Source organism: Rhineura floridana, chromosome 14, assembly GCF_030035675.1.
Source record: "Rhineura floridana isolate rRhiFlo1 chromosome 14, rRhiFlo1.hap2, whole genome shotgun sequence".
Taxonomy (NCBI): domain Eukaryota; kingdom Metazoa; phylum Chordata; class Lepidosauria; order Squamata; family Rhineuridae; genus Rhineura; species Rhineura floridana.
Window position 1 is genome coordinate 21,789,920 of NC_084493.1, and position 22,438 is coordinate 21,812,357.

At 41.1% G+C, this 22,438-nt stretch overlaps 1 protein-coding gene across 2 annotated transcripts in view; it reads left to right on the forward strand.

Annotated features, from left to right (window-relative positions):
* Window positions 1-22,438, forward strand: part of ARIH1 (ariadne RBR E3 ubiquitin protein ligase 1) — a 61,730-nt gene that overhangs the window by 13,523 nt on the left and 25,769 nt on the right. For both annotated transcript variants that reach the window (XM_061595991.1, XM_061595993.1), the window contains exons 2-3: window positions 10,200-10,267; window positions 19,083-19,227. In XM_061595991.1, coding sequence (XP_061451975.1) covers window positions 10,200-10,267; window positions 19,083-19,227 — 213 coding nt within the window. The remainder of the gene's footprint in view (window positions 1-10,199; window positions 10,268-19,082; window positions 19,228-22,438) is intronic.

Sequence of the window (22,438 nt, forward strand, 5' to 3'; positions counted from 1 at the left end):
TAGGAGTCTCCTAACAACTCTCAGCACCCTTCACAAACTACACTTCCCAGGCTTTAGGGGAAGCCATTACTGACTAAAGTGAAATAAAGATCTGGCTTGGGTGTAGCCACCTGATTAGGCAAGCCAAACAGCTGTGAGTCTCGCTTTTAGAACACTGATGGTTCTTACTGAGCATGCCTGATGTTATAATAGATTTCAGTGTTAAATTTCTTAAGTTAATTTAAAAATCATCCAGGCATTTTTTAAACCTTTAAACTGCAGAAGATGAAGGTGAGGGGCAAGGTCAGTAATTGGATTACAGGCGGCACTCTGTGAACATGGTTGATTTTTAATTAATTTCAACAAATTAGACCTCCAACAGGGGTCTGGATTTTTCTTCTCTTGTTTTACACTTTTGATTCTCTCTGACTGTTTTGTGTATTGCCATGAAAACTTAAGTTGGTTGTTAAGCAAACGTTTCTGAGTTCAGGATTATAAGTTTTGTAAGATTTTGTTTTGAATGTGCTTATGGGAAGCATCAGAATGGCATGGGGGTATTTTAAATTTAACATTGTGGAATACAAAAAATCCATGCTGGCTATAGTATACACAGTCACTCTTGTGGCTGTTTAATAAGGATGCTCTATGACTTCCTGCAAAAGCCAGTCATTCCTGACAAATGATTGTCTGCCTTCTCACTTTTGACCACTTAAGCAGTGCAGTGTCCATGGAACCACTGCTGTCTGACTGAAAGCAAGGTGTAGGACATCCATTTCACAGTCTCTAGAATGATAACAAAACTAAGGCGAGATAGGCTGCATGTGGCCGGGGTACTTTATCTCATAAGTGTATTTTAGAAAAACTTCTTTCTTTTGGAAAGAACTTCTGTGCATGTTCAAATGCGCTCAATTTCACATGTGAAACAAACTTTTGTAAGTGAAATGAGGCAGTGCTGTTCAGGTTGCAGATACCCAGGGGTTGGGACTACCAGTGAGTCTGTGGCTGTAAAAAGAAGGGCCTCTATATTAATTTGGAGTGGTGCTCTGAAAAGTTTCTGGGAAGGATGGGTTTGGGCGATTTTCTTAGATGATTGTAGTCTCAAATTAGTGTGATTGTAAATTTGATTAATGCATTCATTACTTGACTGATAGTCTACTTACTAAATCCCCTCTTTTGTTCTCCTTATTTATTTATTGCATTTATACCCCACCTTTCTTTTCATGATAGAAACCCAAGGAGGCTTACAGGCAGTCTCCCATCCAGGCACTGACCAGACCTGACCCTGCTTACCTTCAGCAGGGTGCTGGCCTCATGTGCTTTCAGACCACAGCCTGGGACCTACTTGTCAAATGGTGGGGATGGAGTTTAAATATATTGGGGTTCAGCCTTGTGGCTTGCTTCTATTTTTGCATGTTATGCTGCAGGCCCCATGTTTTTGATGGGCATTCTATAAGCCACACAAATGGTATGTGAAATACCTTCTAATGGATGTAAATATCTACTAATTCCCATTCTATACATGAAGGCTGAAATATTTTCTCCAGATCGTTGCTTATGTTTACTGATGTGAGAGCTTAGTGAAGGAATGACATTTCTATTAATGATTAACCTGAAAATTTTCTGGTGATAACAAAACTACAATAACTTGGTTTGCTTCCCACTTTTTTAAACAGGTTTAGAGTAGATGAAATCTTTCATAAAATTGGTTTTCTGTAGCTATAAATAACTGTTTCTACAATGTTGTATTCAGATCTAGTATGTGCATATGCTAAATCTGAATACAGCACAGTAGAAACAATGACATTCTTATTCATTCATCTTTAAGACCCCCCTTCATTCAATTAGGATCTAGGGTGGTTTACAAAATGCTGTTAAACAATTGCAATATACCACCTATGAAATGCTATTTAAGCTAAATAAATAAAATAAGCAGGATTTTAAAATCATTGACTGCTATGAATTCATCAGTAGTTATTAATTACAACTAGGAACAATCTGTTTCCTCCTTAAGCCTGGGTGAATAGATAGGTTTTTACATGAAGCTGGAAACCCAATGTGTCCAAAAGGAAGAAATTCCATAGTCGAGGTGCCACTACAGAGAAGGCTCTGTCTTGCATCAAGTCACAATAGACTACACTTGTTAGTGGAACAGCAAGAAGGGCTGCCCCTGCTGATCTTGAGGCCAGGTTGGCTGGTAGAAGAAGAGGCACTCCTTCAAGTACTTGGGTCCCAAGTCATTTAGGGCTTTATACATTAATATCAGCACTTGAATCAGGCTGGTAACATATAGGCAGATCCTGCAGAAGTAGGCAAGAGGTCATTTTCATATTACCTTAGGTTGATTTATAAAAACACAATTCATCCTATTTAATTTAATGGTTTAAATTTCCAGTAGATAAAAAGTCTTGAATATGGAAGGTAACAATCTAATACATATAGGGAAGGTTGAAATGAAGATGGAATTGGACATAAGTCTAGAATAATATATTTACTCCTTCAGTAGTGAGCTAAAGTGGTGAATAGCAGCAGGAGCCAAAATTGGGCCAATGAGAAAAAAGAGGGAGCATAGTTTATGCAACAAATCCTTGGGGGGGGGGCACAGGTTTTTCAACCCCACCACTCACCAAAAAAAAAAAAAAAGTTCTGTGTTGGAAACAGATTGTAGAATGGAAAAACACTTAAGTACTGTTCTAAGCTGTATGTTGGCCAGGTTGAAACTTTCTTGGTCAATTGACCAGCAAGATATAGTGGTTGAATGCTTACAGCACTGATGCAGTTGGACTCCAGCGAAATAGCTCTGTTAATTTGTTATTCCAAACCTCTAAAAGTGCTGTGGCACCTTTAAGACTACCAGATTAATTTTGAAAGAAATCCACTTTATCATAAACACAAAATGCTACCCTCACTTAACATGGGTACATATATGGAGAGAGATTCTAAACAAGTGAGGCCAAGAGCCATAAATACAAGAGGTATGCCTCTAGCATTTCATGGCTTTTGGGGCCCCTGCCTGTTCCCAGGTATATCATATCTGTCAACCAAGGATAACCCTTCATACATCTGAAGTGGGCTCTTAGCCATGAAAGTTTATGCCACAATAAGTCTGTTTTTAAACTTTTGCAGTACTTTTTTGTATTTAGTAGAACTGTAGCAGAGAATCCAATTATAAAAATCCACGTTACTAAGTTATGGAACAATTAAATGCTAAACCATTGTAACGACTTGTATATGCAACTAAGTTATATTTGGAATGAACCCATTGAAAACAATGGACATTAGTAACTTCAAAGCAAAACGCTATCTCCTCGGTTCTGTGCTAACAGCCCTCCCACGTTGACAGTTCAGGTTGTAAACCGCAGGCTTTGGCTCAAAAAGTGCGGAGCACTAGCAGGGCATTGAAATGTTCTGAGTTTTAAAAAAGCTAAAACCATGAAACAAGAAAATAAATTAAAAGAGTCACACAATCACGGAGCTCAGAACAAACAAACTTCCTCCGTCGCCATTTTCTCGGAAGTCCCCACATTAGTAACTTAAGTCCATTTATTTCAGTGGGCATATTCTGAGTATGAATTTGTTTGATCCAACTTACTTTGATATAAATTTTATAACTAACAGTGTTAAACAAAAGTAAATTGTTCAAGACAGTGTTGGCAGTTCTTGTCTTTTATTAGGAAGCTGGGGAATAATTCAGTAGCAGCTTTTGTCTAAAATAAAATTAAATGCACACTAAGGTGTGAAAAAATGGCCGACGATTAGCAAAGACGTGTCTGCTGGAGCCGGAGTTGTATTTGGAAGAAATTTAATAATAAACAACTTCCCTTCGCACCGAACTCAAGGCTTGCCAAGAGAAAAACCTTCCTAACTTTCAAACTTCAAAGAACTTTAAAGAACGTCAGGAAAGTCAAGTTTTAAACCAAGTACTCTACATAAAGAGGAAGATACGTTTGGTGATTTAGAACGCCCATGGAGGTAAAGATTTGCTTGTAAATAAGTGGACCTAATGAATAGATAAGCGACAAATAACTAAGAAAGCGAGCGGGGAGCTATATCAGTTTTTTATTCTGTTAAATCTGTCGACTACAAACTTAAACAAATTGCTGCTCTTACCCTTTGAAGCTTGCCTCCGCCTAGGCTGCGTTATCTTTAGGAGGTGTTAAAGCGCCAAGACAGCTACAATTGAAACCCAAACATCAATCTAACAGGATGGTTTTCAGTAGAAAAAACTACAAAGAACTTGGGATAGAACTGTGTACTGATATAGATGTCTCCCAAAATAAAGGAATGCAGACTAAGATAACACATTATTATAGTCCAAAAGAGACAACAAAGGAAGCAAGGCCTAGGAAGGGGGCAGAAGCTACAATAATATATGAGAACTGTAACAATGATTGGACGTTAAATAACTCCCTGACGTGGATGTTAAATGCTGAGGACCCGATAGGGCCAAATTTGGCTCAGGAACTAGCAGCAGCTGTAGAGGAAGGTGCGATCTTCGAGTCAGTGGTACAGGGGAAGGAAATTAATGTCTCGGTTTTAAGTGACTTCAGTTCAATGCCCCCCCTTGAATCCTCATTTATTTAGGCAATTCCAGGAAGAGACAAAAGACTTTGATTCGAATAAACATCAACCTAATGTGATCAATGAAAATTGGTGTCAAGTGGTGACACAATCCCTAACCCAAATTTCCAAATTCGTTGCTGAGTCGAACTCACTACTTTCTACACTAACAGATATAATTAAGAAATAATGCTACCATAAAGAAGTGATAGCATGCTTAAACACAAATTCGCAAGCTTGCCAAACTTCCCACTTGAAACTCTCCCCTACTCCGGCAGTCAAAAAGAAGAGTCTACAGGCAGCCAAGCAACCTAAGAAGAGTAAAAATATTAAATCTTGTAAAGTCCAACATAAACCTTGTATGAGATTTGATAAACTTTTCAAGTTAATGGATACTCCGAAGACATTCAGCAAAGGAAAAGAGAGGAGAAAGAGGAAATCTAGGAGAACAAAGATGAAAAAAAAGAAAAACCCAACCACTTCGGAGCAAATGAGGCAAGATAATAAATCCACTGAGCAAGATCTCTCAAAGCAGGAGAACAATACCCTAACTTCACATCTTTCTTCATCCAACTGTATTAAATTTCAACCACGACAATTAAAAAAGAACACGGATAATTTCAAATTGGCTGAGGCTCACAAAATTAGAGCATGGGAATTGGTCTTAAGCAATGTGAAAGTGGCTATAATAAACTATCCTAAGCCTAAAGGAGCTTAACTTCAAAGGAGGAGCCACCTCCAATCCATAATTGAACATATTATACCTGGAATAGATTGGTGTATGGAAGTTGCTTCGATAGAATATCTTTTTTATAATTATGTGGAAGCAAGAGCAATAGTCACATTCCACGATAAAAAAATAGCTAGTCTTCTGTATGGAAATAGAAATCTACTCCTACCGCAGAACCTAACGCTCCATAGGGTTTTTGAAAATGTTGCTCCGATACAAAGTTTATTAGCATCTGTATCAAATGGAATTAAATCGCGACCTCTAGAAATGATGGTGGAGACAAGGAAACAGGACTCTCAGATGGTAACTTCCAGGGATGTAACTATATATACTGAGAAGACACAAGAAACCCATGAAAGAAATAACTCCATGTCCGCTCCAAATGAGGAAGAAATGTTTTACGTCCCAGAAGAACAACACCTACTGGAATTGTATACTGCGCTTTCAATAGAAGCACAAATGGAAATTTTGACTAGTCTTGAAAAGTTATTGACTACTCTAAAAGAGAAAAAAAAGGGGCAAACCGACGATTCCTGCAACAGCAGCTCGAGCAGACGAGCAAAAGTAGAGCCTACAGATATAATAAAGCCACTTGTCCCGTACTACACTGAAAAGGAGATCAAGGATACTTGTGAAATATTAACAGAGGGGAACTCCAGACAAAAAACAAGCACGCAAGTCTTATTAATGACTAGCTCTTTGGAACAACCTTGCAATATGCATTCCCTGCAATCGAAGACCGGGGGAGAAATATCACCTGGGGATCTACCTGATCTTCATTCTGTCAAAATTTGACAAAGACTCTCCCCAAACTTACAACAACTAAAGATCGCCTCTTGGAATATTGCAGGGTGGAGGAACAAAGACCTAGATCCTTATACCAATGCTTTTCTAGCACAATTTGATATCATATTTTTACAAGCAACCTTGGTAACGGGTGAGTTATACCTAGATGGTTACACTCCTTTCCATTTAGATGCTAGCCAAAGTACCAGAGGTGGTCGTTTAAAAGGTGGTAATTGTATATTTGTATTAACTAAAATCAACGCTGAAATTGTAAAGCTCGACTCCTTGCCAAATCTAGCAGTAGCTATAATTATAAAACCTCCTTCTTACTCCTTACTCCTTGTCAATGTATACTTACCCCCGAGTCAAGATAAAAAAGCTGCCATTGATAAAGTACTAAGTTTGGAAGGATATTTAGAGAATCTAACTGCAAGGTATCTGGAAGCCTCATTGATAGTTGCCGGAGATTTTAATGCTAGACTAGGCTCGTCTGACGTAGCCTTATATACTAAATATCAAATGATTGCTCCCCCAATAGAAGGTCTTCTCAATATCCCCGCAAGACAATCGAGAGATAGTGGCCTAAACTACACTGGCATTTCCTTGATGCAAGGGCTAACTAAATTAAATTTAATACTTTTAAATGGTCGTACTTGGGGGGACTTAGAAGGGGAATTTACTTACCTTTCATCAAGAGGAGCATCTCAAATTGACCTAGCCTTTGTATTACAGGAGCTGTTCCAATTAGTGGATAGTTTTAAGGTGGAAGATCGCCTGGAGAGTGACCACCGTCCTCTAAACATAGTTTTAAACTGTAGCGTAATCCCCTTACTACTAGGATATCAGACCTTTACCAAAATAGATGTAGACATTCGACTGGGAAGGGTGAGATGGATACCTAAAGTAGAAAAAGAAATAAACGTATGGTTAAACTCTCCAGATACTTTAGTGTTAAAAGAATCAATTATTGCAGCAGCTTATACTGAGGATCCACTTCCCTACTTCCAACAACTAGTAATTTCTCTTCAAAATTCACTCCTAGTAACTTCCAATCCTAACAGGAAAAGTGCCCAAAAAATTCAAAATCATGGTTTGACCAAGAATGCCGTAACAATAAAAAACATTTAATATCCATACAAAGCTTATAAAGCAAATAGATCAACTGAACATCTATCAATTTATTGTGCGGCAAGGAAGCAATATAAGGATGTGCTTAAAAGGAAAAAGAAAATAGAATTGAATAAAACTTGGCTACGTTTATTACATGCTTCCAAGTTAAAAAAATTCTACTTTATTCTGGAGACTTGTATAACTGGCCAAAGTCTTCACTCAACCTAGACTGCCATATTCCTCCAGCTACTTGGGAAAATTACTTTGCCAGGTTATATCAAAAGGACATTGATAAAAGTACTATAATACAATATATGGAAAATGAAATCCCCGAATGGGCTCCGGTTTCTATAGCAGAGGTCCTTGACCTATTAGCCAAACTTAAGTTGAGGAAAGCCCCTGGTAGTGACAACATTCCAGCGGAAGTGTTCAAATCAAACCCAGAATGGTGGGCCCCCCTGCTAGCTGCCCTTTTTACTTATATTAACAACTCATTGCAAATACCTAAAGAGTGGGGCCTTGCAATAATCATACCGATATACAAAAAAGGTTCTCATACTGATCCAGCCAATTATAGACCAATAAGTCTATTGAATATAATTAGTAAACTCTATGCGACCCATCTGTATGATAAATTGAACGCCTGGGTGGAGCAAAGGGATTTTTTGGCCCACGAACAAGCAGGTTTTAGGACCGGACGCTCAACTATTGACCAGGTCCTGGTTCTTCACCATCTAGTAACTAAATATTCAGCCAAGCCAGATACAGCGATGTATACAGCTTTCATTGATTTAAAAACAGCGTTTGACTCTATCTCCCGAGAGAGACTTTGGGAGAAACTAAGCGCTATGGATATTGACAAAAGGTTGCTACTACTGATACGGGGATTATATACGGACACATCCCTGCGAGTTAGGTGTAACAACAAGGGCCATTTATCAAATCCCATCCCCACGTTTAAAGGGGTCAAACAGGGATGTATTTTAGCTCCACTACTATTTAATATATATATTAATGGGATAGTAGATTGCTTGGCCCCCATCTCCTCCCATGCCCCGATATTAGCTGGTAATCCTAGATCCATACTTTTGTATGCCGACGACATAGTTCTATTGGCAAGAACCCCAATTGGTCTCAGATGCCTTTTAGCAACTTTAGCTGCATTCTGTTCGAGGGAGTGTTTATCAATCAACTATGAGAAAACTAAGGTTTTAGTATTTTCAAAAAAAAGACTGAAACATTGCTGGCAAATTAATGGACACTTAATCGAACAAGTAAATACCGTCAAGTACTTAGGTCTAACATTCCAATCGACTGGATCATGGCAAATGCAGATAAAGGCAACGGTCTGGAATGCAAAAAAAACATTGAAAGCGCTGCTATCGTACTTTTATAACAAAGGCGGCCAACTTTTTATTGTAGCAATCTAAGTATTTACTGCAAAGGTAATCCCACAATTACTCTATGGAGCACAAGCCAGTACGTATGAGAATTTTTCTGCCTTGGAATCGATACAAAATTCCTTTTTGAGAATTATTTTCGCGGTCCCTAATTGTATCCCTAGTTTTATTCTTAGACTTGAGGCAGGTCTACCAACTATAGAATCTAAGATTTGGGCGATGCGAATCACCACCTGGTTAAAAATGAAATTTGATCCCATTGGGCTTTCTCCACATGTCTTGGGAGATAATTTTCAATCCCCCTGGGAGAAGCTGATAATGGATAAAATTCTAAAAATGGGTTTTTCTCTCTCTGTGATCCAAGAAATGGGCTACTTAAAAGCTAAGATGAACATTTTACAAAGAATTAAAGATATAGACTACCAACAACATTTAATGCAAGTTAGAAAACATAGGCATAACCAAAGACCACTAATTCCAATGCCATATTTGTCTCAACTTACTATTCCCAGATACCGCAAGGCATTTACCCTCGCAAGAATGAACATCCTACCATCAGCGCTTTTAGATGGTAGATTTAATAAAATTCCATACTGTGATAGGAAATGTCCTTGCGGTGATGACGAGGCCGAAACAATTGCTCATGTGTTGTTACGTTGTCCCTACTACTATGATCTTAGAAAACAGATAATTAAACCCATTCTTGATCACATACCGGGTAGAAGTGAGGAAAACTGCTTGGAGTACTTACTTGGAGATCAACAGCAACTAGTTATGGAGAAAGTCGCTAAATTCTGTGCAGCCGCTATTCCCTGCAGGAAAATAATGGTTAAGTGATTTTTGATAATGAGCTTCATACGGGCCAATCAGTTTAGTTTTAAATAATTTTAAATAAATTTTAGAAAATACTAATTAACATTTTATTTCTATTTTTATTCTATGGTGATTTTGTATTTTGTATTCTTGTACTATCTGGTCTATGACCGCAATAAATAATGATGATGATGATGGAATGCACACTAACTATAAAAGCCAGATTGTAATTGTGGTTGTTGGACATGCCATGCTCCATACTGAAGTCCCCCTGTTCATATGCAGATTAATATGTTACATGTAAACACACACACATGCGTATATACATACATACATACACACACATATTTGGGAATGCAAATGAAAGTTAATGCCAGCTAGTTTCTAGACCTAAAGTGTCTTTTCTTTTAAAGGCTGTTCACCTTCAGCGCCCAGCTCTTGTCTATCTTGTCTTGTTAACTCTACCTGTGAATGAAATTTAGGAATTGTGCTTAGGAATTTACCAATTACAAGTGAGTGCTGATCCATTCCACAACTTGCCAGTAATACTTGTACGTGTGCACATAGTTTGGGAGTTCAAATGTCCTAACTTGCACTGCCTCTGAAGAATGACTATTTGCCTAACCTACCTCTTAGGGATGTTGTGAGAATACAAACAAGGTACAGCAGTGTATAAACTTCCCTGAGGTCTTTGGAGGAAGGGGGATATAAATGTGCACTGAAACTTCTTATATCTGAGCTGTTAAACTTTCAGTCTTTATGGACATACCTGTGTTTTGCTTCTCATTATCTTCTACAATGATGTTTTCCTCCCTTTTTTCTAGAATCCAGCAACTATCACCAGGATACTCCTTAGTCATTTCAACTGGGATAAAGAAAAGCTGATGGAGAGGTAAGCAAACTGCTTCTTCCCTTCCTTCCTTTATGTGGGCTAGAAGTGTTCCTGGTAACCTGTTAGGTTCAGTATTCCAGTTACCTATACTTAGTTGCAGATCAGCATTCACAATCTTTCAGATTTTTGTGACAGCAAACATGTCTAAATGAAGAAAATGGTGCCCAAGCCACCTTGAGTATGCAAGTGCTTCTGTCTTGATGTTCACCATGCCTGAGTGGAAGACATGCTGTGTTTTGAGGTTGGGGTGGATGAGTGGAGAAGATAAGAGTGACATCAGGGGGAAGCCTGCTGTTCCCAGGAGATTGTGTATTTTCAGGAAATTTATATCTTGGGTGTTTTTTTGTAAATTGTGTTTGAATTCTGTTCTTGTTCGTTTGTTTTGCCACTATGGAAGCGTGGAAGTGAAGCATATGCAAGCCAGCCAAATGCTGTCAAATTAAAACAGTTTCTTTAACTACTATGGGGAGTTAAGAACTGGACTCCAAGGCCAATCCTTCCTAGACAATGTGTATTGTGGCATAAGGCACTTTCAGCTTCCATTGTTGTTGCATGCGGAATATCCGGCATGCTGTCTTAAATGTTTTTTTCTAAAGTCCCATTTCAAAGATTAACATAAATATGATGCATGAGGAAAAAATGAGGGAGGTGGGCAGTCTCTCATCTACCTTAATCCCTGACTATTGGCAGTGCTGGGCCTGGCACTGAAAGGAGTTGGAGTTTCCACTCCTGATGTAAAACAATCTTCCTTCATAGTGCTGAGATGAATTTGGAGAATCTGGTGCTTTGTTGGATTCCTCAAGCTTGTTAAAATTTGCCCTTAGTCATTTTGTGTCAGTGTCTTTCAAGATGGAGTGATGTAAATCACCAAGAAACTATTGTAAAAGGAAAATGTTGTTTAAATCTATTTAGGGAGTACACAGTTGCTTGATCCAACTATTTTAAAATGTTGGTGTACAACCAGAGAGAGGCCTTATGCTACCTAGAAGGCTATATTTCTTCTTGAATATTGAGAATGGGAATGTTATGTCGAAACTGCCTATTCTCTGTTCTGAACAGCAGGCAAGAACTGAGTAGGAAAATGGGGTTGAGTTATTGTCTATTCGTTCAGAATTGCTAGTAAAAAAAAGAGTTTGAGAATATGGCCACTAATTGTGTAGCTGGATTCATTATGTTTTTTTTAACATGGAAGGGTTTGTCAGCTTCAAACACACGCAACTATTGGTGTTCACGTTCACCAAGAATAAAGTATAAGGTGCTCATGCTAGTGTTTAAAGCCCTAAATGATTTAGGTTCCAAATATTTGAAAGAACGCTTTCCCTAGAGACCTTATTGGGTGCTAAGACCAGCTGAGGGGCCCCCCTCTTGGTAGTTCTGCTGCTCTCAGAAACACTTCTTTTAATCCTGAGATGTATGTTTTCAGCGCCCACCCTATTCCTGTGATTATAATTGGTTTTAATTGTTTTTATGCTGAATTTTAAACTGTTGTAAACCCACCCTGGGTCCTGCTGATGAACAGCAGCATAGGGGCTGCTTATTTGTTTTTAAAAACCAAAGCTTTCAGGGAGCATTGCAAACACTACCCAGTTCAGGAAAAGTACATTAGTTAGGTGGCACTTATTCAAGGTATCTAAAGGAATGTAATTGGGTCAACTGGAATACATTTGTTTTGGGGCAGATGTCATCATTTGTGGTATAACATTTCGTTCTGGTAATGCTTGAAAATCTCTTAAGGAATTTCTTCTGTGTTAAGACAGAAGTACTGATGTAATCTGCTAGTTTGCTTTGAAATCCTCTTGGACAAATGTTGGAAAATCCCTTGCTCTTAAATGATAGAGGTGTACTTCTAGAATCTATTTGATTTCGCACTGTCTCTTTCTTACGGCTCATGACTCATTTCTAATTTCACAGGATGATCTTGTACAATAATTCTCTCTAGGAAGCAATTTCCCCTTAGTACGTCAACATTGCTTGACTAGGGATTATGGGGAAATGTGTTTCACCTCAAAATATGCATTGTTATACAATGTCGGGGATACTTATTGTTGTTTGGCTGTAATGAAAACTCTCTGTCTTAAACGTCTAAGTATGGTGTCATTAGACCAAATCAAGCTCCTTCCACGCTTCTGTGAATAGCTTAAGAACACAAGAGCCCTCCTGAATCAGGCCAATGACCCATCTGGTTCAACATCCTGTTCTTACCCACCAGATGCATATGGAAAGCTCACAAGCAGGACATGACATGATTCCCAGCAGCTGGTATTCAAAGACATGCTTCCTCTGATACTGGAGACTTGGAGGATAAAGCATGGTAATGATTTGGGGGTTGGGGTTGGTAGCGAGGCTGAAACAGCTGTAATTACACAACTAGCTCCATGGGGAGGTTTAGAGAAGCCTTGAAGTCTTATGGTCATACATTCCTCCTTGCAATCCCTCCTTCCCCTGTACACAGTCATTCCTCCTCCTCCCTTTTCCTGATTTTGAGGCAAGCCACAATTTGACATTTCATCCAAAATGCCAAGCTATGGTTTGCACTTGACTTGAAGCTCAGGTTTGGAAATCAGGAGCAAACCATACTTTCCAAATTTTCAGGACAAGCACAACCTGTAGATTGCCAGTTTGGATAGAATTTCAACTAGAGCTTGGAAAAGTTACTTTTGTGAACTACAACTCCCATCAGTTCAATCCAGTGGCCATGCTGGCTTGGGCTGATGGGAGTTGTAGTTCAAAAAAGTAACTTTTCCAAGCTCTGCCTACCTCAAATCGTTGTGTGCAGGGGGAGGGGGAGTGTGTGACGTATTCCTATTCTCATAGTGTCAGACCATACTTTGGCATACCTTATCCAGCCTGGCACTGCTCATAAATAAGCCAACTTAATTGAGACCTTGCACATTCATGTAAGTCCAATGCAGTTTGGTCAGTCTTTGTTGCTTGCCTTGTGGGCTGCAAGGACTGCAAACAAGTATCAAGCAAATGGTGCATATGAACGTGTACTGAGCCTACAATTATACTTCTTATTCTTTTTTGTAAACAATTTTTATTCATTTCCAAAATAAATATAAAATAATCAAAGACAGATTAAATGTCATATTTTCTGACGGATGTTTTTTCAACATTAACCATATTATTTAAAAGCAACTCTATACTTAGTGTTCTCATGCTCCACAACAGTGTAGCCAATCACAGGTCAAGGTTGGTCTAATTCGTCTGGTTAGGATGTTAGGAGGGCATCTCCCTTGGTACCACACCTACATATTTTTGGTTTGGGGCCTTGGGTTCTATGTTACTGAGTCATTTCCTCCCATTTGAGAGCTTGCCCGTTGTCTTATTGGTCCAAGGCAGCTAAGTGCATCATCTGCTATGCTGAACAGTCTCCCTTTTTTCAGGAAATGGCTTGAATCTTGATTTTCAGGCCACAGCCTGCCAATAAAAGTTGTGTACCAGGAAGTGAATTATGTCCTCTCATTTATATAGCCCTGTTTTCCCCTCACTCTCCAAACTCCTGAGCCCTTTGAGTCAGCATGGAGGATGTTGGAGCAGTGGAAGGGCTTGGCTTGCAGGCAGTAAAAGTTGCATTGATCTTCCTTGTTCCCATTGCTGCCAATAGGATGGTAAGGACTGGCCTCCATATGTGCTTCTGGGACACCTAGTTCCAGCATTGCTTTGTAAGGTGGGGCAATCTTGGCATTGCCGTGGTGAAATTGTTTCTACAGAATCCTTTTGGAAGAGCAAATGAGGAGCTGGTAATATTCCTTCAGTACCTGGTGGCTAGCTATTTATATACATAAAACTGTTTTGTTTTTTTTTAAAAAAGCTTTCGTTCTGTTTCAGTATATGATGCCTGTCCTTTTTCTTTAAAAAAGGGAATGTTTTGACCTTTTTCTTTCAGATAAAGCAAGCTTCAGTGACCTTAAAATCTCTAGCTACCATTGGGCTTGTGCAGATGACATGAAGTCAAGCTAGAAAAGCAGAGTTCTGTGTGTCTGTGTCCCTCCCCAACCCTGCTCACATGCATTCAGGCTGTGGTGTGATTCATTCCTGTAAATAGGCCAAGAATTAGATGACATTTATTTATTTATTTATTGTACTTACATACCGCCCCATAGCCGAAGCTCTCTGGGCGGTTTACAGTAACTAAGTCTCTTAGTCTCTCAAACTCTTATTCAGCTGCCTTCACTGTGTTCCCCATCCAGGTGAAGCAGAAATGCATTATATTGCATTAAATTAACTCAGACCATCTGTCCATCCAGGGCAGTATTGCCTATACTGACTGGCAACAGCTCTCCAGGGCTTCAGCCAGGGGTCTCTCCTAGCCCTACCTGGAGATGTCAGGGGGAATTAACCTGGGACCTTCTGCATGCAAAGCAGATGCTCTATCACTGAGCTATAGCCCTCCCTCAAAATGTGAGGCTCTTCTGATCTCGTAGGTCTAGGTGGTTGAGGCACTATGGCTAGACGAGTTGTTCCCAGAATAATCAGTCAGAACGTTCACGTTGGGATGGGGGAATCTGAGGCCTGGGTGCCGTATGGGCCCTCCAGTACTGTTTGTACTGTTCCCAGGGCACATACCTCGCCACTCATGCTCTGCACCCTTCTTGAGTGCTGTCTTGTCTGTCTGAAATGTGTCCTTGAACTGCACTAATGCCTCTTGCCTTGCCTGGATGGGGAGGTAGAGGGTTGTGTGTGTGTAAATCTGACTTGTGTAGCTGGTTGGCCACTGTGAGAACAGGATGCTGGACTAGATGGGCCACTGGCCTGATCCAGCAGGCTCTTCTTATGTTCTTATGAAATGTAGTCTGTTGTACAAAGGTAAGAGTCACATTGGTTGCTCTGCCTTGTTTTTGCTTCTGGTGACAACAACCACTGATATGTGCCCCTAGAAAGTTGCCCATGACGGAAGGCAGCCCTCAAGTGGAAAGTTTCCCCACCACTGCTTTAGTAAAAAGCCAGTTTAATTAAGAGCAAGCACCAAAAGGTGTTCAACAGCTGTAAACTTTTACAGCAGAGTTGGGGAACCTTTTTCATCCTGGTTGGCCACATTCCCTCATGGGCAGCCTTTTGGGTGCCACCTGCTAGGAGTGGGTGAGGCTGGATGTAAAAGTGGACAGAGTAATGAATGTGACAAGTAGACTGCAGTCCACACAAGTGAGAGGTTTATATATGCATCTGTCCATCCAGCCAAGCAGGAACCATTGCCTTAGTGAAGAACTTGAGGGGTGTAGCCTAAGAGTCCCGAGGGCTAGATAGAGAGGCCTGAAGGGCCACATTTGTTCCCCGGCCCTGAGATTCCCTACCTCTGCATTACAGGGAAGAATGGTAAGAATACCAGTTATGTGCACACATCCTTAATTCTCAACAAGTCTTTTTCGAGGAAAATTGCTTCGCAACTTAAGGCAGGACAACTGCTCAGGGCACAGAGACATTCACAGACTTAAAGACTTGGATTAGAAACACAGTGGGAAATTATAGAAACCTTTTTTGCCCGAATAGCTGGTGCTCTGTCTTTTAATTAAGAGGCATATACCAAAGGCTAGACAGTAAAATGAAATGTGGCTTTGATTGCATGCATTATTCCAGTAGTGTGGAAGCTGCAGATGACAGAAGAAAGTAGTTCAGATAGCACATACTTGAGCTATGGAATTAGTTCCTACAAGATGTGGTGAGGGCCGCCACCAACTTAGTTGGCTTTAGAAGAGGATTAGATAAATTCATGGAGGATAAGGCTATGTTTGCCCTCTACAATCGGAAACAGTGTGCCTTCTGAGTACCAGCTGCAGGGAATCACAGATGGAGAGAGTGTTGTTTGAACTCAGGTCCTGCTTGCCAGCTTCCTATAGTCATCTGGTTGCCCACTGTTGGAACGGGATGCTGGACTAGATGGTCCTTTGGCTGATTTAGCAGGGCTGCTCTTATGTTCTTCCTGTGTTTATTGGTTAATGTGAGGAGCCTTTGTGACAGCTGCAGAAATCAGGCTAACGCTAATGTGGGCAGGAGCTATGATACAAGCTTCTCTCCACAAGGTCTCAAAAGTTTTCTATTACCCAGTGGGAAGGAGCACAACTGCCACTGGAGTACTGCATTACATTTGTATGTCGTCCTGTCTCCAACATGCTTGGAGCAGCACACAGCCATTTCACCCTTGCAGTAAACCCTCAGAGGTAGATTTAGGCTGTGAGAGAATGGCTAGGTCATCCCGTGAGCTTTGTGGCCAAGTGGGAATTTGAGCCCTGAGTTTGATCTTACAATCCTAATAACTACGCTGTATTGGTTCAACTCACTGTAGCAACAACCCAGCTTTACCAAGTCACTTTATTATTTTCCTCTGATTCTTCGGACAGGCAGTGCTCTCGTTTGATATGTTACCAAAAGTAGTTACAGAATCTGACATGACTACCAGCAGGCAGGCCCATCTGCTAGAATCCCCATTAACATCCTGACTATATCTGCACAAGAGCTCTGCACAAGGGTCTGTGGGTTGTCATTTCAAGGTGAAAGTAATGGAGGGGTGGAGACAAGGGCTCCCTCTTTGCTCTCCATCTCTGGTTTAGAGTGAAAGCTTTCCTTCGCCATGTCGTTCCTCTTTCCCACTCCCTGCTTAATCACGAATGTCTTCAGATGAGTTAGTGGGCCCCTGTGGCTCACTGTGTTCACTGCTTGGATTCATCCACCAAGAGCTGAGTGTGTTTGCTATTTATTATTTATTTATTTAATTTGTATCCCGCCCTTCCTCCCAGCAGGAGCTCAGTTGTGGGTCCAGTTCTGTAGAACTCTCTCTCAGCTGAGATCAGACAGGCCGCCCCCTCCCTGTTGAACTTCAGGCTCTTGGGGAAGACTTTTTTATTTGAGCAGGCCTTTTGAGTAAGCTTTTCTGATTTTGTATCTTTTGAAACCTCATTGTACACCGCTTAGAAATCATGGTGTTAAGTGGTATATAAATTCTTACAATAAATAAAAAATGGACTCCTGCAATTCTATCTATCAAGGCTCTCATTTGTAAACAGGAATTTAATCCAATGTGGGTAGGAAAGTGGGCAGTGCCCAAGTCAGCCCCTTGATAATCTGGCTTTTAAGGCTGTTCAATGAATGAATGGAAGCCATTGAAAACTCTCGGGGGGGGGGATGAGGTGGGTTAGGAAAGAGCTTACCCAGTTGTGGCAGCCATTGGAAATCTGCTTTCTCACAGTTCTTGCAAAATTCCTCACAGGAAGAAGACTTCATAAATTCTAGCAAGATGACATATCTAACACAACACATTAGCAATTTATAGTAAGAGTGCTGTAGCTCTTGAGTTTGCTGTGTGCTTTTGAGTGAGGTTGCCTTGACATCAGGCAATTCTAGGCTAGTGGTTCCTAAACTCCCCCCCCATGGGCCACTTGAAAATTGCTGAGGGTCTTGGCAGTCCATTTAATTTTTTTATCTGTTGCAGCAATTGTTTCATACAGTTCAAGTTGTAATATAGTAACATACAATTTAAGAAATAAAAGAAGCAATAAAATTACTAAAAATCAATATGAGCATTCAGTGTGATGCATGTGCCGTCTTCCGTCTTCAAACACAAATCCATAAACACACTGCAGACCACCTGAATAACGCTTGCGGACCACTGGTGGCCCATGGGCTACAGTTTGGGAACTCTTCTTCTAGGCTGTGGGAGCAGCTACTGCAGAGTATAATCATTGGAAGCATAGGAAGCTACCATTGGTCCATTTAGCTCAGCTCTAGCTACACTGATGGGCAGCAGCTTTCCAGGGTTTCAGCCGGGGGTCTTTTCCAGCACAGCTTGGGGATGCCGAGGATTGAACTTGGAACCTTCTGTGTGGAAAGCATGTAGTCTATTTCTGAACTAAATTTCTCCCTTGAAGCAGAGCATTGTTCCTCCTGTCTTAATGTAATTGCTGTGCAAATGTAATGGAGGAAGGGCAATACTTTATTGCACACAGGAAGGCTTGTTGCAACCCTTGTGAAGTGGCAGGGCATTGCTGTAGTGATTGAAAGCATGGCAAGTTAGAGGAGGAGGTATTTGAGGCACAGGTACATGTACTCGCTTATTACTGATTTTTTTTTAAAAAAATCAAGATGTTAAAAAATGCTCTAGGACAGGACGGTGTCTGGCGGATGTGGTGTTCATCATGGAGAATGTTCCAGGCAGTATAAGAGTACAGCAGTGGTGTGTAATTTAGAAGTACAACTAGAGTTGCTGAACTGAGAAGTTTGTCTTAAATGTGACAGGTATGTTCTGAAAAACCTGGAAAGAACCCCCCCTTTCCCCCCCTAGTAATGGTTGCATAGCAGACTCGCTGTCTGTACAGGTCCTAATTTATCCTTCAAATGCTGGATTTGAAGATACTTTTAGTTCTTTGGAATATTTTATCGTAACCATATATTTTCCTTGATAAGATGCCAGCTTGACTACCCAAACATGTACTTGCTAACTACAGATCTAGGGCAAGTGATCTGAAACTTTGTCCCTCCACTAGAAAGGTATGAACCTGAACAGGTCCTTTGATGTAGGACATTGTTGAAGCAAGGCAGCCTAGATAGACCTGCCTTGATCTTTGCAGTCTGACTGCTACTGTTTCTCTGACTGCAAACATCTTTGCAGGGCTGTGTGGATTCCCTCATCTTCACAACTTTAGTCCAAATGGCAAGGTGAGGTTAGGTGGTGCAGAAAGAATAGGCACCGTATTTTAAATAAGAACTGAAAAGTTCCTCCTTGCTTACGCATGTACTTTTTCAGTCCCTTCTCAAGTGAAGAACAGGTGGATTTTCTTGTTTTAAAACATTTGGCTTCACTCGCCCTTTTCTGTTCATGCAGGTACTTTGATGGCAACCTGGAGAAGTTGTTTGCAGAATGTCATGTAATTAATCCTAGTAAAAAGTCTCGAACACGTCAGATGAACACGAGGTCATCTGCACAGGACATGCCTTGCCAGATCTGCTATCTGAACTATCCTAACTCTGTGAGTACCTTAATGAGGCATTAAAAAAAGGACTCATTTGAATTCTAAACTGTTGTTTGTTTTGGATGTCAACAATGTAGCCAGTCTGTGTATGAGTTAGTATGGAAGTTAATTTGGGTTTATATGGCTAGAAGCTGTTTCTTTATCTGCCTGAATCAAAATAATGGTTTCTGCTCTTTGTACTTGAGTCGAGTAATATCTGCATACATTCAGTCATGTGAGCCTCCGCCTACACAGGCTGAAATGGTACGGGTGGGAAACAGATTTTCCTCACTTGCAGTTTGAGAACTATTCTTTTATCCCCCCTTAATGTACAGTAGGGCCCCGCTTCTCTGCGCCAGCGGGGCGATCAGCTGGAGCTCCCCACGCTCCAGCTGATCTCGCCGGAGGAGGGGAAGATCAGCTGTAGCGTGCCACAGCTGATCTTCTCCTCTCCTGGCTCGATCAGACTCCCGCGCTCGAGGTGATCGCGCCCGAGGAGGGGAAGATCAGCTGTAGCATGATACAGCTGATCTTCTCCTCTTCCGGTGCAATCAGTGGGTTATGTTCCAGACCCTCACGCTACAGCTGATCCGCTTTTTGGCAGTTTTAGCTTTTTGGCAGGGGTCTGGAATCTAACCTGCCATATGAGTGGGATCCTACTGTACACATTTATTAAAATATTTATATCAGACTAATAATAAAACTTTTATATCTTTTTACAAATAGGAAATGGGAAAATATTATTTATTTAAAATATTTCTATCCCTTCTACCCTACAATAGGGCGCTCAGGGCAGCTACAATAAAATCGCACACGTATATAATAAAATACACAATAAAAACACAAAACATTACAGTAAATTAAAATGCATAAAATACTAATACATAAAATGCATTATGCATACACATACAAACATACATGTGCATATATATCTATATCTATATGCATACACATATATGAAAGTGAGAATAAAAGAACTTAAAAGATAAAAATAAAAGATAAAAAACTTAAAACAGTGTCAGGCTGACCGTCAGTCCCACCCAAAGGCTCTCTGGAACAAAATAGTTTTTACAAGTTTCTGGAAGACCATCGGGGAGGGAGCAAAGCGGGCTTCTTGGGGCAGGAAATTCCGAAGTCGGGGAGCCACAATTGAAAACGCTCTCTCCCGCGTGCCTCTCAGTCTAACTTCTTTCATTCTAGGCACGCAGAGGAGACCAGAGGTAGATGATCTTAAATCCAGGCTAGGAACATATGGATGTAAGCAGTCCCTTAAATACACTGGTCCAAGGCCATTTAGGGCTTTAAAGGTCAAAATCAGCACTTGGAATTGGGCTCGGAAATAAATTGAGAGCCAGTGGAGTCGATAAAGCACAGGGGTGATGTGCTTCCTGCGCTGTGCTCCAGTTAATATTTTGGCTGCTGCATTTTGGACCAACTAGTTTCCGAATCGTTTTCAAAGGCAGCCCCATGTAGAGTGCATTACAGTAATCAAGCCTCGATGTCACCAATGCATGTGTCACCGTGGCCAAGTCAGCTGCTTCCAGGAATGGACGCAGCTGGTAGACCATTTTGAGATGACCAAAACCACCCCTGGCTACTGCAGCCACCTGATATTCCAGCAGCAGGGCAGGATCCAGAAGAACTCCCAGACTGCGGACCTGCTCTTTCAAGGGGAGTGCAACCCCATCCAGAACAGGTTGCAACCCTATCCCTGGGGCAGTTTTTCCCTTGGCCAGCAACACTTCGTCTTGTCTGGATTAAGTTTGTTTGTTCGCCCACATCCAGCTCTTCACAGCCTCCAGGCACCGGTTTAGGATGAGCAGTCCCACCTTGCCATCAGATGGAAGGGAGAGATACGAGTTGAGTGTCATCAGCATATTTATGACATTACACTCCAAATCTCCGGATGACTTCTCCCAGCGGTTTCATATAAATGTTAAAGAGCATGGGAGACAGAATGGAACCCTAAAGTACCCCGTAGGCCAACGGCCAGGGGGTTGAGCAGTAGTCTCCCAGCACCACTTTCTGGGTCCTGTTCATTAGGTAGGAACAGAGCCACTGTAGAACAGTGCCTCCTAGACCCATCCCAGCAAGACGGCTCAGAAGGATACCATGATTGATGGTATCAAAGGCCGCTGAGAGGTCCAGCAGCACCAACAGGGATGCACTCCCCCTGTCCAGTGCCCGGCGTAGGTCATCAAGCAGGGTGACCAGGGCAGTCTCTGTCCCATGACCAGGCCTGAAGCCTGATTGAAAAGGGTCTAGACAATCCGATTCATCCAGGAAAACTTGGAGCTGAGCTGCCACCACCCTCTCAATCACCTTGCCAAGAAAGGGGAGATTAGAGACTGGGTGGAAGTTATTAAGATCCGCAGGTTCTATTGAAGGCTTTTTTAACAAAGGTCTAATCACAGCCTCCTTAATGTTGGCATAGAGCCTTCCCTTAGGGAGGTGTTAATCAGATATGTCAACCAACCAGCTACTCCCAATCTGGCGGATTTAATTAGCCAGGATGGGCAAGGATCAAGCGAGCATGTAGTTCTCCCAGACTCCTGTCCACATCCTCAGGGTTTACAAGCTGAAAAGTATCCATGGAAAAATGACCAGAGGGAGCAACGGGGACATCTGGCACAACTGTAGTTAACGAGGAGTCCAGGTCAATCCGAATGTGAGCAATTTTATGTGCAAAGTGCCTTGCAAAGATTTCACAGTGAGCAACTGATGGTTCAGAGTCTGCTGTCGGGCCAGATCCCAAAAGACCCCAGACCACCTGAAAAAGCATCGCTGGACGGCACTGGGCAGACACAATGGTGGCAGAGAAGTAAGCTTTTTTCGCTGCCATCACCACCACATGGTAGGCTTGAAAATGAGCTCTAACCAGTGTTCGGTCAAAGACAGATTGAGTTTTTCTCTATTGTTCTAGCCGTTGTCCCTGCCATTTCATCAGGCCCAAGGTTTGAGTAAACCAAGGTGTATTATGGGCCTTCCCTGGTGGGGAATATATGTATTACAGAACTTAGAAGCTATATGCATTTATTTCAGCATTGTAATTTAAAAAACTCAATAAATGGTTGCCAAATTTTCCCTGAATCTTCTTCTCAGTCTGCAGTCTTTAAGCATTGCTTCATTGTGTGAGCTAAGTAGTGCACTTTAACTATTCTTTTATTATTGGCATTTTTGAAGTGTGCCAGACTTTTTTGCTATTTCTTTTATGGCAAATAATAAATAT